The sequence below is a fragment of the Alexandromys fortis genome, unplaced genomic scaffold (genome assembly GCF_014885135.2).
Source record: "Alexandromys fortis isolate MF-2015 unplaced genomic scaffold, M_Fortis_MF-2015_v1.1 scaffold_1, whole genome shotgun sequence".
NCBI lineage: Eukaryota > Metazoa > Chordata > Mammalia > Rodentia > Cricetidae > Alexandromys > Alexandromys fortis.
Genome location: NW_026067927.1, coordinates 34,475,162 through 34,494,398, shown reverse-complemented (window position 1 = coordinate 34,494,398; position 19,237 = coordinate 34,475,162). Strand labels below are relative to the sequence as shown.

The 19,237-nt window shown below is 55.1% G+C and overlaps 1 protein-coding gene across 3 annotated transcripts in view; it reads right to left on the bottom strand.

Moving 5' to 3' along the window:
- The window catches only part of Unc5a (unc-5 netrin receptor A), a 55,402-nt gene extending 36,580 nt beyond the window's left edge, over window positions 1-18,822 (bottom strand). For all 3 annotated transcript variants that reach the window (XM_050144478.1, XM_050144475.1, XM_050144477.1), the window contains exon 1: window positions 18,500-18,822. In XM_050144478.1, coding sequence (XP_050000435.1) covers window positions 18,500-18,569 — 70 coding nt within the window. In that variant the 5' untranslated portion in view covers window positions 18,570-18,822. The remainder of the gene's footprint in view (window positions 1-18,499) is intronic.
- Between the last annotated feature and the right edge of the window lie 415 nt (window positions 18,823-19,237).

Genomic DNA, 19,237 nt, shown 5'->3' with positions numbered 1-19,237 from the left:
GAGGGCAAACCCACAGCCTGCACCCCTGACTGTCCTGGAGAGGAAGCAAGCCTGCACCCCAGATTGTCCTGGAGAGGAAGCTAGCCTGCACCCCAGATTGTCCTGGAGAGGAAGCAAGCCTGCACCCCAGATTGTCCTGGAGAGGAAGCAAGCCTGCACCCCAGATTGTCCTGGAGAAGAAGCTAGCCTGTACCCCAGATTGTCCTGAAGAGGAGCAAGCCTGCACCCCTGACTGTCCTGGAGAGGAAGCCAGCCTGCACCCCAGATTGTCCTGGAGAAGAAGCTATCCTGCATCCCACACTGTCCTGGAGAGGAAGCCAGCTCTGAGCATGCCCAGAGAAACCCCATGTGGTCCCACACAACAGCCAAAACTTTCTCTCCAGGTGTCCCCTCTTTACTGCAGTGTTTTGTTGTTCCCTGTCTTAGCCAGGACCTCTGTTCTGGATGCCAGACTGACCACTGCACCTGCCAGGGGACTTAAAAAGGTGTGTCTTGAGAGAGGTCAGTCTGACCCAGGTCCTTCATGTTCATGCTTCCCCTTCCCCAGGGCGAGCAAACCCTGCTGTCCATTCTGGCTGGTGCCTTTTCCCTCTCCCTCCTGTCTTCCACTAATCAGCCAAATTCGCGAATCTGATCACAATGTTTTCCTGATCAAATCTTCAACAGCTCCCCTCATCTCTGGAAAGGACAAAACCCCTTGATACAGAGATAATGGACTTGTACAACGTGGACACTACAGATCTCCACAGCCTCGGATCACACGCCAGGACCATAACATGAGACTGGACGGCCGCTGTACTCGTTCTACAGGCAATGAGACGTGAGGAATAATCAAGCCGTTAAGTGGTGAACTCTAGGCTAAACAACAATAATAAAAACTGAGATTCGTAAACTGGGCGGTGGCGCACGTCTTTAATCCCAGCACTCGGGAGGCAGAGGCAGGCGGATCTCTGTGAGTTCGAGGCCAGCCTGGTCTACAGAGTGAGTTCCAGGGCAGCCAGGGCCACACAGAGAAACCCTGTCTCAAAAAACCAAACCAAAACCAAAACAAAATGTGATCAGAGCACAAAATAGAGGCAAGTATGCCCATACCGCTTCTCAGGAGGCTGAGGCAGGGGGATCACTTGAGCCCCAGAGTTCAAGGCCAATCTAGCAACATAGCAAGACATTGCCCCAAAAACTAAAACCAAAATCCAAGTGGACAGGCATGGAGTCCCTTCCTGGTTAGTCCTCGCCAGCTCTTAAGACACCAGGCTGTTAGCCTGAACTTTGAACTTCTCTGTACCTCAGTCTTCACATCTGAAAGATGGGTGTCACACAGCTCTCTTCAAAGCTCCACTGTTAGGCTTGAGAGAAGAAATGTGTGAATACGCTCAGGGAAAAAAGTGTCAGCTGGGTCAGAACACAGCTGCAGTGGCTGGGGAAGATGATGTTTGCTGATGAGAGGCTGAAGACCTCAGCCAGGAGGAGCTGTCTTTGCCCAGGACCTGGGAGAAACAAGAGGGGAGGGAAGCAGGGTGTGTAAGATACGGAACCAGGGCACCAGCCAGGTATGGTGGAAGGGTGTGTATGACACGGAACCAGACACCAGCCAGGACGGGGTGTGTGTGACACAGCAGGGTGGTGGGGAGCAGGCCTGCACAGGGACCAGTCCGTACCCACCCAGCACTTCTCCATTGAGTGGCAAGAGGTGCCAAGCCAACAGCTGCCCCCGAAAGGCGGCTGGACCCTGCGTCCTTGCTGACTGGCGGTGGGCTTTCCTGGGAGAAGGCAAGTGTCCCTACCATGTTAGACAGACAGGTGATGGGCAAAAGGGGTGCCTGGCGCAGGTATAGGGACATGGGGGTTTAGGGATTCCATGCCAGTGACTGAAGTTGCCAGCTGCAGCCACATAAATCGTGCCCTGGCCCAGGCTGGCGTCCATTAACATGAAAGATTCCATCGCACTTTACAACCTCCCTGTCTTGTACGGCGACAGCAGGTAATTAAAACAATAATTGTTTTCTGATGTTGCTTCTGCCGAACGATAAAAGCTTCCAGTTATTTCCCTTTCCCTTTCCCGGGGTAGGGGGAGGGTGTTGGGGGAGGGTCTGACCCAGGGCGTGGGGGCAGGGCCACAGGAGTTTGGGAGGTAAAAGAAGGTTGCAGAGAGCCTTCTGTGTGACTATCACAGAAAGGCTGATGGGAGGAGCCAGGTTCTAGCTTAACACACAACACATACACAAACACCACACACACACACACACACACACAACACATACATATCTGCATACACACACTACACACAGAGATGCATACACACATATACATACATGCATGCACAGACCACACATACACTCACTATAGCACATACATACATGCACACACACTACACACACATACATGCATGCATACACACACACACCCCTCTCTGGAGACGGCCACAGAGCTTAGAAGCCCCAGGAAAAAGAGGGGAAGATCCCACGTGAGAAGGCTATCAGCAGTGGTCCAGAGGAGACAGTCTGCCCAAAGCACTGGGGAACCCTTCACAGTGACTCTCGGTACACCCAGAGAGGGAGGCACAGACCACCTTGGAGGTAACGGGGGATGGAGAAGAAGGGTGAGGGCCTTGAGTACCAGTTCATGAACACATCTGCTTCCCACAGATCCATCCATCACCCACCCACCTCCGCACACATGATCGGTGAGCATAAAAAAAAACACAGTTCCAGCCAGGCAGTGGTGGTGCACCCCTTTAACCCCAGCACTGGAAAGGCAGAGGCAGGCATATCTCTGTGAGTTCAAGGCCAGCCTAGTCTACAAGGGCTAGTTCCAGGACTGGCTCCAAAGTAACAGAGAAACCCAATCTCAATAAAACAAATAAACAACAACAACCCCCCCCCAAAAAAAACCAAAAAAAGACGCAAAAACAAAAAACAAACAAAACTAAAAATACGACAGTTCCTGCCCTCAAGACACTTAAGCTTTAGTGGAAGGAGGCATAAAGAAGGAAACAATACAACGAAGGCCTCACCCCACTGCTGATAATGCCATGAAGACACCAAGATCGTGAAGGGTGCTGGGGAACTCTGGGGATCTAGGGAAGGCCTCTCTGCAGTGATGTCTGAGTGAGGCTGGACAGACATGGAGAAACCGGAAGATGGAGGCTGAAGCTTCTGGGCCCAGGACTGGATCTGGGGATGCTCAGACTCCACCGCCTCTACTCCATCATCCTGCTACCCACCTACCTGCCCTTGCCACACTCAGCCCCGTGCCCAGGAAGTAAGGGTGGAGTGGTGACTGCTTACACAGGCAACATGAATGACATCATACTTGGGAGCTCCCTCACCTTGGCCCCCACTGTCCAGGAGGCCTACAACATGTCACCCAATGCTTAAGACAAATACTTCTTAATCACTAAAAAATGAAATGATTTCACGTGAAAATGTTAATGTATTCAAGATCACAACCATGTACCGTGTCTGACAAATTAGCACCAGCCCGCAGCATTGTTGGTAGCTACATTTATCCTGGTGATGAGACACATACATATTTGTGTATGAGCGTGCACACACACACACACACACATCTACACACAGACATGCACACATCCATGCACGCACGTGCATGCAGAGGAGTGGAGGGGTGGAGAGGGCAGCTCTTGACTGGGGAAGTGCAGAGGAGGAGGGGGGAACCAACAGTTACACAGTTCACTGTAATCCCACCATCAGCTACAGGGCCACAGAGTCTCGGCTGCCACCACTGCTCTTATATGTCCATCCCGGACCATGAGGCCCACAGCAGCCAGGGCTGGCTGGCCTTGCAGAATTCAGTGTTTCAAAGATACACATCAGGATGTCAAGAAAGGGAAGCCCATGCTTCCGGGGTGGGAACATAAAACCGTGCTGGCACCAAGGAAACAATGTTGCTGCTCCTGAGCTGTTCTGAGCGAGAGCCATCAGACCAGCAACTGCACTCTGGGAGAGTACCCAAAGGAATGGAAAGCAGGTTATTTAAGCAAATATCTGTACAGAAATGTTCAAAGCAGCAAGGCTTACAATAGCCAGAGGTGGGAGCAAGTACCAGGTGGATTTAAACAGGCACCTGGGCCTTTGGGGCCAGAGATCGGGAAGCTGGCTGCTTACTTTAGACCTCTGGACGATTTTCTTTCAACTCCAGGGTCTAGGAAAGTGAATCTATGACCTCAGAACAGTGAATTAACGAAAAGCACAAAAGAAGGAATTGTGTTCACGGAGACGTGGGAGAGGGGACTTCGTCACCTGGGACGCTTGGTTCTCAGTGCGTGAGTTCTTCGGGATACACTCTCAGGGTCTTGTCTCCCTTGCCCCACGTTTCCAGCCCCCCCTGGCCAGTGTGCTCCCTTCTCTTGTGACCAAGTGCCGACCTCTGCTTCCCTCTTCTCCCCTTGCCCCTGGCGGTTGCATTACCCAGCATTCTCTGGGGAAATATTCCAATGACAGCTGTCTGCAGAGTCCTCCCGGCTGGGTGGGGAGCGCTCTGTCGCCAGTGCCCTCGGCCTTCTCTCCTTAGCTTTCCCTGCCCACCCTGTTTTCTGTTTTCCTTTCTGCAGGAATTCCCAAGTGAATTTCATTAAGGCAAAAATGCATAGGTGCTGCAGGCTACCCAGAATTTAGTTTATTTATTTATTTATTTTTGGGTTCCTTCTCTCTCCCATGCAGAAAGTGATCTGTGTAACCCCCATTTGGCACAAACCACTTGCCAGTCTGTAGTACCCCCAAACCAAAACTTGTTTCTTTCAATGCAAGTCGGGCCGGAGAGCACTTGCCATGAAGGCCTGACAGACACAATGAAACTAGCTGTCAGCAGGGATGGAGCCCCTGCAGTGGGGTGGCCTCGATGTGATGTCACAGGTGCCACGGTCCCATCTGCATAACATACCCACAGTGGGCAGGCTCAGAGAGACTTAGAGGAGGGTACTGTTGATCAGGGCCTGGGAATGACGAAAATCCCTTTGACAGAGGCGACAGGCACACACAAGTGTCATCTGACTGTGAACTCTGACATGAATAGTTTTCATGTGAACTTCACCTCGATTAATACACACATGCATGCATGCACTCATGCACACATGTCCAGCTTCACTAGGTCTCTGTTAGCTATTTTGCATGTTGGTATTTGATAGAAGTCTGAGACGAAGACAGCAGATATCCAGACCTTTGTTTGGCAATCTGGAAGCTCCGAGGGGCTCAAGTGGCCCCTGACCTTTCCCCTGCACCTAGTCCTGCCCCACCATAGCCCTCCCTGAGGCCTTGGGATCAGTTCCACAATAGCACAGGCTCAGGCCCTTCCTGCCATTGCATAACCAAAGCAGAGGAGTGTCTGGCCCTGGGCTCAAGCTGTGGCACAAAGCAAACCAGAGAACCAGGCCTTCTGATGTTCTTAGATCGGTTAACAAGATCAGATGTGGCCCAGAGGAACTTTCAGTCACTCTGATTCTCCACTGTGCCTTCCCAGATGTATCGGTGGCTTCGAGGAGCAGCGACTGCCGACGAAGCCATTCAGCCTCCTCCTCATCTGCGCGATTTCATGTTCAGACCAGACCACACCTTCTGCCGCACCCCACAGGTGCCTTCCTCCTGGCTGCCCCATCTCAGCTCAGATGCTGCTCCACAGAGAGGCCTCTGCCATCATCCTGTCTCAGCTCAGTGCGCCTGTCTGTGGTCATGTGACCCCTCTGCTGCCTTCTACTAAACAACAAAAATAAACTCTCCTCATGCCTTTAATCTGTCTGTTTGGCATCATCTCCAACCTTGATGTGGATTCTACCAGGGAGGGGAGCATCGGCCTTGCTCACTGTACTCCTGCAGTGCCTGCTGAGGTGGCTGGCACATAGGAGGTGCCTAATACACAGCTGTTTGATGGCGAAGGCATGGCCATCTTGCCTAACCCTGTCCCCCAGTCTGTCCATTCGATCTTCCAAAGAGCTGAGGCTGGGACCTGGCTCTGAAGGGTAGTCATGTGACATTGGTCAAGTCATTTCTCTGAGTCTATCTCAGAAAGAGCCTGTGTGTGAGTATGCTGTAAAACCCGGCAACCAACCATGCTGGTCCTTCCCCTCTCCTGCTCAGTTTTCCCCTGAAGCCCTGAATGGCTTCCATGCCTTCTAGCTCCAATATTCTTATATTTTTTTCCCTTCCTGTAAGTTCCCAATGGCCTCTATGTCCCCACATCTTCCCTGCTCACTAATGCCAGCCACTTCCCTGGCAGGCTCCTGAGCACAGACTCCAAGCAATGGCTCCTGGTTTTGGCACAGCACACCCTCCAGGCCTCAGCCGTCTGCAGCCCTCCCTCATGACTGCCCCTGACCCCCAACTCCTTCCCAGTTCCCACTGATTGCTCTTTGACTTCCTTGAGGCTTTCTCAGCAGCAGCCATTCCCCCAGAGGGCCCCTTAGAAAGGGGGACCCAAGATCACAGCATCCACAACCTGCTTCTTACGGCACGTCTCCCAGCTGTGCTTTCTGCCCTGGTTGCATCTCGAAGCCAGCCTGGGGATAGGAGCAGGAAGGGAAGGGAGGTTCAGGAAGGGACTTGCATGTGGCCTGTGCACTGAGCCAAGAGTGGACAAGCAGCGTCAGTGTCACCAACCAGCGGGAGTGAGTAGGGCGTGTGGGAGCAACCATGCGTGCACGTGGACAGGGCAGGGGCTAGATGGACCAGGAGTCAGACGGCGGGGCAGGGGCCTACCTAGGCAAATTAAGGACATGCATTTGTGGGGACACATGAAGCCAGAAGAGACGAGGAGGAGAGGTGTATGAGACATGAGCAATAAAGGCACAGAGTGGCAAATGGTACATGGGTACTAGGAACGATGCCCACAAAAGTGACAGCCAAGTTCCAGCCCACTCAAGACAATGAGCTCACTGGGCCTGGCTCATATCTCTTTAAAAAGATTTATTTTTATTAAAGTGGTATGTGTCTCTCTCTCTTTCTCTCTCTCTCTGTGTGTGTGTGTGTGTGTGTGTGTGTGTGTGTGTGTCAGTAACCTCAGAGACCGGAAATGCAGGATCCTCCTAGATCTGGAGTTACCAGTGGCTGTGAGCTGCCAGGTGTACTGGGACCTGAATCAGAGTCTTCTGTGAGTGCAGGTACACACCCTTAACTGCTGAGCCATTTCTCCAGGCCCCAGTTCTGATTTATTTATTTATTTTTGGTTTGTGGTTTTTCAAGACAGAAGGTTTCTCTGTATAGCCCTGGCTTTCCTGGCACTTGCTTTGTAGACCAGTCTGGTCTCGAACTCAATGAGATCCACCTGCCTCTGCCTCCCAAGTGCTGGGATTAAAGGCATGTGCTCCCACCGCACAGCTATAGCTCAGATACTTTGATGTATCAAGAAAAGCCTGTGGCCGGGCATAGGTGGCACACACCTTTAATCCCAGCACTTGGGAGGGAGAGGCAGGGAGATTTCTGAGTTTGAGGCCAGCCTGGCCTACAGAGCAAGTTCCAGGACAGCTAGGGCTACACCGAGAAACCCTGTCTCAAAAAAACAAAAGTAAACAAAGGAAAGCCTAGGGTCTGGTTTTCATGTGGAATCTGTTGTTCAGAATGCAAGAGCCGCTGCACGAGCCGAGTGCCCCTCACAGGCCTCCTGGCCACCTCTGGGTGCGAACTCTACCTTCCTCTTGGGAAACGGGTGCTGGGCACCAAGACTCAATATTTCATACAGCATAGGCCTAGAGCAGGAAGTTCCTTGACCAAGTTCAGAAGTTGCTGGATCAGTTCACAGGCTTGAGAATGCTCTAATGACCAATCTTTGGGGCCTTGGGGCCTCTAAGACAATCTCTGCCTCCTCCTGCCTCTCCCCACTCATCACCTAGGCTCTCTCCACACAGGAGGAGATAGTCCTGGCCCTTAGACCCAGCCTGCTAACCCCTCCACCTCCAAATGAGGGCAGGCATTAGATCCTGATTGACCGACCCTCGGCTACTGAACCAATCACTGTGTCCAGGGTTTCTTCTGCAGTCTGGCCAGCCTGGGTTCCCTAGTCGACAGTCCCATCCCTGGAAGTTGAGACATTGCTCCGACAAGCCCAGTTCCGGAAACCTTCTCGAGCCCATGGAGGTGGAGTAAACCCAACTGAGCTCCAAGCTCCTTTTACTCCACCACAGAGTCTTAGGCCACCTGCCACCCTCCCTTTAGTCTCCTGCTGAATCTTGATAGGACCTTCGGCAAATGTTCCCACTGTCATGGCCACCTCTACTGTTGCTTGTTAGGAAGGCCCTTCTCCATGAGGCCCCTCCCAGCTGATCCAGACAGCTACTCAGCACAGAACAGGTCACTGTCCGCTAGGACATGGCTTTAAGACAATGCTGTTACAATACTCAGCTTGGCCAGAGTCACTATCAGTTGCTTATGACACAAGCCCACACATAAGCCACAGCCTGGTGGGGCGGGGTGGGGTGGGGTTACCACACTGGATCCAGAACTCTTAAGGCTTCTCCCCCAACCCAGCTCCCCATCTATTTTCTGGTTCTGACATCACTTCCCTGGGCTCAGAACTCTGAATCATGTTTGCCTCCTCCCCCTCCTTGCCCCCCATATGCGCCATCCAGATGCAGCACCCCCACTCGCTGCGTCTCCCACATCTATCTCTCTTACTCCAGCCTTGCTGCTTGCTCGCTGGGAAGGGAGGCTTCGTCATTTCTTGCCTGGGTGACCGCCGCAGCCTCCCGGCTGGTCTCCTTGCCTCCAGCCTCTCTCTGCTGCCATCCATCCTCTTTGCACCGCCAGATTAATCTTCCTTAAACACTGCTCAGTGCCCGTCACTCCCCAGCTCAAAGACATAGCCAGCTCCATTGCTTGCCGGCCCCCCACGGGCACCGTCTGCTCCAGCAGGCCTCTCTCACACACGGCCATCTCAAGTCCTGTCCCGCCCTACCTCCTCCTGGCCACCACAAGCTGAGATTCTGGCTCCTGTCACTCTCTGAAGCCCCAGGACATCAAGTGGTTTGTCCTTTCCCAGTTCCCTTGGCTCTTAGATATGACAGAGACGCTGCCACCTCCCTTCTCTGCAATCCAAGGGGCCAGGCCTGACTTCCAGGATGTCACAAGATGTACCTGGCCAAGTTACTCTGCATGGCTGAACCTTCACCTCATCAGCTTCCCTTCCCAAACCTCCCCATGAATGCTTGTCACCCCAAAATAAACACCTTCCCGAGGTGCTAGGCCTTGACACATTCTGCCTGTCTTATCAGCAAGACTCCATTCCTGCTACGCACACATAATCTAGGAAGCTGAAGCACATGCAAATGTGCAGTTGCACACCCAGCCCAGCCAGGAGCGCATACCCACCAAACATTTGCTGTGGGCTGGCAAGGTTGTGTGTTCTCAGAGAAGCGCTCCCTCGACGCTGGCAACCCTGCTCACAGGAGCCACTCATTCCCTGTACCTTCTCAGTGAGGAAACTGAGGCACAAAGGGCTTATATAACTAATCTAACCAGAGCAGGGTGAAGCGCTGCACCCAAACCAGCAACTCCTGACTGACTTTCAACCCTTAGCCCAACCGGAGAGACTGCTAGGAGAGGTCCCAGGCCAGCAGCAGTCAAGGCCCTGCTTAGGAAAGTCTGAGACTTGTCCACTTCTTGTAGGTCACTTCAAAGGGCTGGGGTCAGCCTGGTATGCAGTTCTGAGCGCATCCTGGCTCAGAGCCGACTGCCATAACTCCAGACTTCTATAGGCCAGCTGTTACCACACTGGCATTTGAAATCAGCCGTGGCAGAAATATTTACGTCAGAAAAACTGCCAGCCTCTCGGAGAACCTGTTGTTTGGCCCTGCCCCAAGCACCACTGCTGGACAAAGGGTGCTGACCCCTCTTAGGAGCTGGTTTGGGTCTGAAGGAAAGAGGTCTTCAGAGGTTCAGGTGTATGTGAACTGGATCCCAAAGGACTGGAAGGAGGTTTCTAGGAAAGTGTTGGTTAAAGACAAGATACCCATGTGGGTTCAGCGACTGAACAACACACCCAGCATGAGAAGACAGCCAAGGGCAAGGCCACAGGGGAGGGCTTTGTAGCCACACATGACATGTGTGGGACCTGCAGGTGTGTGGGTGCAGGCCGGCGGAGGCCCACCAGGGATGCCGAAGGCACTGGGGAGGCTGTTTCTACCCATGCCTCCTGGATGAGAGGCTTCAAGGAGTGACGAGTCATCTGGACGACAGTACTACGGGACTGTGGCTTAAGCCCAAATTTCTGCAGCCACGTAACCCTATGACTAATTAGTGGCTCACACACGAGTAGAGCGTGTGAGCTGGACCAGTAAAAGAACACCAGGCCATTTGGGGGTGTCTGAAGGACAGATGCTCAATTTACTGAGGAGACTGCAGTCTTGGGGATCCCTGGCAGTCACATGGGGACTGTGGGGGGGATGACTGGGAGTGACACCAGTACCTCAAGAACTGAGACAAAGGATGGGTCTTGGTTATGCTTTTCCTTTGGATCCAGCCATGCCCGAGACCAGGTTTACCCCGGCTTTGCAGTTACATCTGCCATTAAATTTTATTATCTGCCTATTTTTCCTTAAATGAGAGTTGACTTTTTCAATATTTGCAACAGATGCACTTAGTGTCCCACGCTGCTTAGCGCTGAGGCATTGTCAGTTTGAGCTCTCTCTGGGGACAAGATGCACGGGGAGGTGCTCCTAACCACACGGGAGGAGACAGCAATGAGTAAGCTGGAGGTGTGCCCTGCAGAGGGGCAAATGGGGCAGGTAGGCGTTCTGTCTTCACCAAAATGGGGACGCCATCTAGTGTAGCCCCAGAAGAAATAGCCCAGAAACACCTGGAGGAACTGACTAGAAAGGATTGTACCTTGTTATACTAAAATGATTCTGAACAAGTCCCTTCGGCTTGCGCTCCAGGGCACAGGTGAGAGCCTCCTCCTTAATTATAATCGCAGCCCTGGGACCTGGCCAGCCTTTTCCAGGTGTAGAAAACAAGGACTCAGGTGGGGTCAGGTGGCCACGTGAACTGACAGGATGGAAAGGACGGCTCAGACCATGGCCTCCTGCTTCCTTCCATCAGGACAGGGAGGCCAATGGGACAAGGACACAGGACAGACTGGAATGTGGTCACAGTTGCCACTGTCTGCACCTACCCTCTCATAGATGGGGCTGACTTCACCTATATCGTGGACTGACAAGGTTTTGATGAAACCTCCAGGCGGAGCCTAGCACTTAACCACCATCAGGGTGCCAATTAAAAATTAAAAAAAAAAAAGGTGCTAATAGGATACAGCCACCCTCCTCTTCCCACTCAGAGTTCTCTCTCCGTAGGGAAAAAAGCATTAGGAAGTCTGTGGTACAGCGTTTAGGAGGCAGAGGCAGGAGGATCTCTGTGAGTTTGAGGCCAGCCTGATCTACAGAGCGAGTTACAGGACAGCCAGAGATACATAATACAGAGAGCCTGTCTTAAACCAACAGAAAATGCTTTAGAGAGTCAAAGATCTAGACTGGGCCTTCAGTTTGCCTAGGGTGACGGGTTTTGGCGCAAGCGGGTGCTGCCTCATCTGCAAAATGGGAATAATGGCCTCCACCTACAAGAGACACTCGGACAGTTGTGGGGCATCCTCCTGCCCCGGGTCTTGGACTACACCCCTAACCCCACGTCTAAAGGGTCCGGGCTGGGCAGGTAGAGGCGGGGCTGTAGCCCTGGAGGAGGCTGGACAGAGCTCCCCGGGCGGCAGCCAAGCGCTCAGCCAGGAACTTGTTAACAGACCCCGAACAAAGAGCCGCTAATCCTGCGGGCGGCCGCGGGCGGGCTGGCGGGCGGAGGGATCCCGCCCCTTCCCGGCTCGGCCCCAGCTCGCCGCGCATTAATTAGGCCGCGCGGAGCGGGGACACCGCCCGGTGGGCCCTCCCCTCCCTCAGCAGCTAATTGCATCCCGGGCTCGGGGTCTCACTGGCTCGGGCGATTGCGGATCAGGGCCACCCACGTGTCCCGCAGCCTCGCTGGAGGAACCCCGCCCACCCACCCAGCCACCTTGACGATCGCGACGGGGGGGGGGGGGCAGTGGCTGCTGTGCGGGTCCGGAGGCTGTGGGTCGGGTCACGCAGCGGGCACAATCACGAGAGACGGGAGGAGCGGGAAGACGGGAAGAAACGCAGACCTGAGAAAGACCTTCACTGCCTGGGTTTCGTCGGGCTCCGCCCCAACTAGGAGAGGGTGGAGTCTAATTCGGGGGCGACTCCCCCTACACGAGCCCGGGTGGAGTTGCTAGGAAGGGACTAGAGTTCACTTTACAACCAGGCTTTAGGGTCTGCTGGGATACCGAGTCAAGAGTTCCCTTCCCAAGGTCCCTGTAAAGTCCCACAGGTAAGTCAATAAAGGCAGACTCCCTAGCCCCTCATTCCCTAATCAGCTACGGCTGTGCCTGGAGCTCAAGGTGACCCTGAACCTTCCAGAGAGACACAACGGTGACTTCCAGACTGAGAAACTCAGCTTTGGGAACTCACCAGTCAAGGTGATGGCTCGCCTCTGGTGCTCCCTCCATAAGCCAATGAAGAGACAGAATTTTCAGGGTTCCTCCCCTACCAAAATGGGCCTTAAGACTTTCTTCCTCCCCCTTTTATAATCTTCTGTAAAGAGCCGCGGCTACTCCGGCCTCTCCAGAACACACAATCTCCCCAATCTTAAACAGGGCCAGACTGAGTCAGTCAGCAGCCACACCTGGAGAGTGGAAATGGCTTCTATATGTTCTGCCCTCCACTTCAGTGGCAAATAAAAACAAGGCAGACATAGCCTGGAAAATGGATCCTCCCCTTAGGCTGACCCCACCTAGTCGCTCAGCCAGGTCCTCATCCCCAGCCATTCTGCTCCCCACCCACCAGGATGGAGCCCTACACACACACAGTCAACTGCTCACCTTATTAAGTGCCTCCCGGGTGCTGGTGCAGTGCTCCTGTAAGATGAGCCTTTATGGATGGATTTACACACTGACCCTGGAGAGGGGCAGGGAAGGGTGGAATCCAGAGTGAGGATTAAGAGGCATGGCAGGTGCCAAGGGCATAGGATCTTAGGAAGTGTTCACAAGAGATGGCTGTGTACTTGGCTATGCAAATTTGTACCCTTAAGCAAGTCCATGCCTCACCCTGGCCCTGGCTCAAACCCAGTCGCCAGAGCTTGCCAAACTCCCCCATCTAACAACTCCCCCATCTGGCTGAGATACAGACTCTGCGGTTAAAATATTCCTATGGCCTCTGCCCTCCGTGTCTGGAGAAGGGGCAGGCCTTCAACACCCTGACCTTGGGGTCTCTGCTAATCACTAGAGGAGTTCACAAACTACAGCAGGACCCAGCTTCTTGGTTTGGGAACTGGGACTCACAGTACCAAGCTTCGCCTTACAGCCACCTTTGGCTCTGCCCCAGAAGCTACCTGGCTCCCAGGCAACACAGTCAGCCACTGCCAGGGCTGCTGGTGTCTTTGGCAGGTGTGAGCAGTTCCTGGGAGAGCCTGCAACTGAGTGCTGAGTCCACCCCAGGCTCCAGAGGCAGCTTCCCTGGGCATGAGCCTCTGCCTGGGGCTAGCCATCAAGTTCAATGCAGACAGTGTGAGGGATTTGTCCGGCATCACACAGCAATCAAATGGCAGAGCTAGAACAAGAATCTACATCCACCCAGGACTCTGTGGCCACATCCTGTATGTAGAGACGGAATCAGCACATGGTCCCAGGACAGCATGAACCAAAAGAGAGATGGCAACAATCACCCAGACAACAACCCTGTGAGCATGAATTAAACCCAAGTCCTTCCGGCATCACATATGTAGAGCGCACTGGATACAGGGCACAGTTTTTCAATGAAGCCTCTTCTGTCCTATGGCTGAGCCTGGGCCTGCTGCAGCGTAAGACACATCTCTGTCCTAAGTCACTGTCTCCAGTGCCAGGGGAAATGGAGGCAGAAGGCAATGAGCCATGAGCACCTGAGACTCTGCAGTCCCCTCTGGATGCTGCTGCCTGCCCAACAGTTTAGATCCCATCCTATAGATGTGGAAACAGCCTGGGAAGGTGACCTCAGTTCCATGTCCGGTGACTTGCTGCTTAGATAGCTCTATCTGCCTCTAAAGTCCCTGCCCTGTCCTACCTGGTAGGAAGAGGCCAGAACTTCCCCCCTAAGAGAGAAGGACCCAGGAGACAGGGTAGAGAGAAGGAGACAGGTAAGAGGGAGGAGGGGGCTGTGGGAAGGATTACAGTAACCTGAGAGGCGGGGGACATTGGGTGGTCTGGGGCCCAGACAACACACAGGTGATCTGGGCTTGCAGCCCAGATCTTGGTATCAACCTTATTTGCACATGAAAATGTTACTCTGAGGAAATCAATGTGAGGACAGGGACAGGTGAAAGTACCCTTGCAACAGACATGGGCATATTAACGTGCACGCACGTGTGCTGGCTTGTTGTCTACATGTATATGTGACCTAAGCATGGTGTCTGCCCCATGGAGGTCCTGGCTTTATGAGTCTCCACTCTGACAGGGTGGGGGAGTGTAGCACAAATAATAGAAACCCAGAAGCAGATATTGGGGTTCAACCTGAAGATCAGAAAAGTAAAGCAGTCAACCACTGACTCTTACCTCTACCTCAGACCGAAATGGTGATCCTGCCTCCACGAATCCTCAGACCGAGACTGAGATGAGACCTGTCTTCTATTCCTCTCTTTCTGGGATTAAAGGCGTGTACCACTACTGCTGGCCTCTATGGCTAACTAGTGTGGCTACTGGGACTAAAGGTGTGTGCCACCACTGCCTGGTCTGTCTGGCTGTTTTACTCTCTGAACTTCAGGCAAGCCTTATTTATTAAAACACAAATGAAATATCACTACATGGGAGTTTGTGGTCAGGAATAAGGATGGGGGCCGCTGCTTAAGTGGATAGATTAAATTTCTCTCTTCCTCTCTGTTTGGCCTTCAAGCCCAAACTCCAACCAAGAAAAGAAAGAAAAGCATTAAACCCTTGACTGCTGTAATCTGGAGCAAGGCAGGGGCAGAGAGCAGGGCAAATAGTGTCACAGGCAACGACCATGCTGGGGAAACACTGGAGAAGAAGGGTCCCACCCCAGATCACATCACCGAGCCTTGTGGAGGAGGAGCTGTGGAGGCTTTGGGGGAGACCTCAAGTCAAGGCTGCAGCAGTATAAGGACCTGGCTGGGATCAGGATAGAGCCAAGGAGCTAGGATGCCAAGCGGGGAGCATGCTGTCAAGGCTAGGTGGCACCACATTCTGCAGGTCTGGAAACAGCTAGTCTGGTGGTGCCAAGCCCACAGCAGGCAGAACCCAGTGATGCAGCTGACCTCTTGGGTGCATCCACCAGGTGTTTCCTTCACTCTCCCAGCCCAGCCCAGGGACCAGGCTACTTGCAGGCCCTGGAGAGTCACGAGAGTTTTCTATTGACTTCCAGGGCCCTTAGGCTGAGACGAGGAGGGGTAGGAGATGGCCACAGTGGTGAGACAGGTGAGAGATAAAGGAGCTGGGGGATGGGAGGAAGCAAAGAAGGCGAGGGACATAGCAATGTCACAAGTAAGATGGGAGCTGGATGACTTGACAGCGGATTAAATGTGAAGCGTGAAGGAGGAGAGCCAAGGGAGACAGTAAGGTTCTCGCCCCTCCAGGCTGTGGGTGAGGGATAGCAGCAATGGCAGGGCCCTAGGAGGAGGGGACAGCAGGATGGGGTTGGCTTGGCATGAGAGGGCCTGGCATTTGTGTGCACAGAACAGGTTCCTAGGTGGCAGCATTGGGGCCTTCACCTAAAAGGGCTGTGCACCCCAAGCCCGTGGTATCTAGCTGAAGCCTGTAAACTGGAGAGTCATGGCAGCAGCAGCAGGCAGGAAAAGAGATGTGACAAAGGCCAAAGTCGGCTCCCAGGCACCAGGCCTCTGGGTTAGAGTGTTAGCACCAGGATCAATGCTACTGCTGGCCTCCCTGAAGAAAGCCTTTCCCAACAAGGGCAAGGGGGAGCAAGCAGGCCAGGGAAAGGTTCAGCCCTCTCCTGCAGTACCTAGAGCAGCCCACCCCTTGTACAAGAAGCAAGAATATGGTGCTCTCTGCCCTAGAATACCAGCCTCCTCCCCAGTCCTGTTAGCCTAGAGTCCAAGTGGGCAGAAAGTCCAGCAGCCCTGGGAATGGGAATAGGAATGGAAGGAGGAGAAACAGGGGTAATGTTAAGCTTGCCTCTTGGCCCCTACTTTCCATGCCTCTCCTCACGAGGAGGACCGGGCACACAATACAGAACACCTGAGGGTAAGGAGTTGTATGCGCCGGCTGTGCGGACTGGTGAGTCAAGTGGGTGCCTGTGGGTGCAGGCACAGACAGGGGCATACCCAGGTGTGTTTGTGCTGCGGGCTGGCTTTGTGTGAGTGGCGGGGTGTGACGCTGGGTGACAACAGACAGAGGGCAGAGTCTGCAGTGGCTCGGCAACGCTGCCCCCCACCATGCCCCTTGAGCCTGCCTGGTTGACCATTTTTCTCCCAGCCACTCACAGACACATTTTTCACCAGCTGCTGTTGCCAAGGAACTGATAGGCCGGTGCGGGAGCTAGGGTCATGGCAGGGGCAGCCTGCCTGGGTATCTGTCCACACATGCCCAGAGCCTGTGGGGGACAGTGAGATGGGGCCTGTTTGAGAAGTAGAGCCACTCCTACCGCCATACCCCTCAGCAACCCCTTCCACTGCTGAGAGTTAATGCCAGAGACAGGCTCTGCCCCCAGAGAGCCCTGACGCACTGGTGCCCACCTGTCTGCCCTGGGAAACCTTGGGCCAGGCCCCAACAGGTGCCCTGCCAAAAGACAGTGCAGATCTCCAGCTCCAGTTTCTTGAGGTCCAATCCTTTATTCCCGGGTTTGGGTGCCCTAACCTACCAGTGCCTGCCACCCCATCTGTAGAGCTCACCGGTGCAGTAGCCCATGGCTACCACATGCGTGCAGCCTATCAGTACTCATCTGACCACACACGACAACACTGGCCATGCCACGCCAGTCCCCCCCCCCCATTACCCAGGACACATGCCAGTCCACGGCTTTCACACGTGCTCACGTGGCAAAACGCAGCCTCTGACCACACAGCCCTCTCACACACATCCAACTCAGTAAACATTTCCCAGGCACCTATTCAGTGTCTGGCGGCACCTCCTCCATGTGCAGAAGCAGGGACACCCCCAGCTCATGACCACAGCCAGTGGTGCCACTCACACCCCTGAACGAACACGCACACATCCAACCACAGCTCAGTCTGAGGATGTCAGGATTAAAAGGGGAGGCCAATGGAACGGCTTGTTAAAGTGAGGATTTAGGGTGCAGTGATGGGGAGGGAGACAGAGCAGGCGGGACAAGGAAGAGGGCTTGATGTGGGGGGCAGCAAGGCAGCGGTGGGTGAAGGATGCAATGCGCAGAGATTCCTCAAGGAACCAGCCGTCGGTCTAAAGCATCAGGTCCTTGATTGAGCTCTTCATTCTAGATTGGCAGTTCAGAAATCCACACTCCGAGAATGAACTGTGGCCTTGCCAGCCTGGGGCGCACCTCCCCCAAGCAGGTTCAGGGGACATCAAGCATGAAGAATTGCTAAGGCACCCTCCCCCATACAGAAGCTCAGCATTGCCAAGTCCTGGGGGGGCTGGGGGGGTCAGAGATTAGGGACCCCCCAGCTCAGCTTAGGTGCAGGCTACGGGAAAGCAGACAAAGACTTTCCTCAAGACCCCTCACACCAGGTGGGTTATGAAGGGACTGGTTAGGGTGGCCAACGAGACAAGTGGGGAGAAAGCAGGGCTGTGGAGTTTCTTAGAGGAGAAGCCCGCCAACCAACAGCCAACAGCAAACAACTCCCCCACTCCCTCCTCTCTCCCCTCCCGCCTCCATCAGCTAGCCCAGGAGCCGCAGACCACCACAGGGGCCCCAGTGCTTTGACTGCCGGCTAAAAGAGCTGGGGGCTGTGGATGCCTCCACGCCTGAGTGTGTGCTTGTGCAAGCGTGTGTGGCGGGGACAGAGGAGGACACTGTGTTCTAGACGTGGGCAGAGGCCAGGTGCCAAGCTGGGAAATTGTGAGTGGCTGTTTGGGGCAGTCCTACCTGGAAGAGCTATCAACACCCTCCCCCCGACACACACACACCCCATTTTCTGGGCACTAGTATGGTTCAAACCCACCGATCTCTGAGTCCTTCAAGTCTTGTCTTTCCAGGGTTATTTCAACACCCCCGACCATTCTCTGGGGCCGTAAAACCAGCAAACTTCCCCCACCCGGAGGCGTGGGGCGTCTACACTCGCCAGCCCCGTGCGTTGACAGCTGTTCCTGGACTTGGCAAAACCCAGGCTTCCGGGAGAGCGCACCGGGAAGCTGCGCAGCAGTGAGAGGCGGCCCCCCGCGTCCTGCCCGGCAAAGTTTGGCCTCCGGGGGCTCCCAGCCGGGTCGGCCGCGCGGGTCAGGTCCACCTCCTCCCCAGAGCAGAGCGTTCGCGCGCACGGTCCCCCGCAAGCCTCCCCAGAGCGCGCGCGGCGTGACTCACCCGAACCACGAAGCCAGGAGACGAGGACTATGCCCAGGATCGCTGGCCACAGGCCGGGCCGGACGGCCATGGCCGCGGGCGGACGAGCGGGCTGGACTCGGGGCCCCGCGGGCGGGAGAGAGGCTGTCAGCGCCTCAGCCGAGAGCCCCACCTCGGGGCGCCCCCGGGGCCCATGCCAGAGGACGGCGCTGCCTCCGGGCGGCCGGCTGCGGGGCGCACGCGGCGCGTGGCTCCCCTGGGCACCCGGAGCGCAGCAATGCAGCCGGGGCGGAGCGCAGCGCCAGCCGCGCCGCGCACCGAGCCAGCCGCCGCGCGGAGCCCGCAGCCGGGGAGCGGGCCGGCGGGCGCCGCAAAATCCGGACTGGAGCGGCGGAGCGGGGCGGAGGCGGGGCGGGGCGGGGGAGGAGGGGCCGGGCGGCGCTGCGTTCCGGGGCCACCCCCGGCACTGGGGATCCCTTCGGGCAACGCCTGAGGCTCCCCCAGGGAGGAGCTGGGGTAGTGGGCGGGGAGGCCTCCCACCACCCCTCGCTGTCTCCAGGGACAGAGACAGGAGTCTGGAACCCGGAGTGGATTGCTCTTCCGGATCCGGCATCACCCCGGCCCGCCAGTCGGCGCACAGGTGGCCCGGGAGGGGCCCCGGGCTGCGGCGACCCCGGCGCAGCGCCAGCCTGCGGAGAGCAGCCCGACTCTGGAGTGCCCCGGCCAGGTTCCGCTGCAGTCCCCGCTCACACCCCTGCA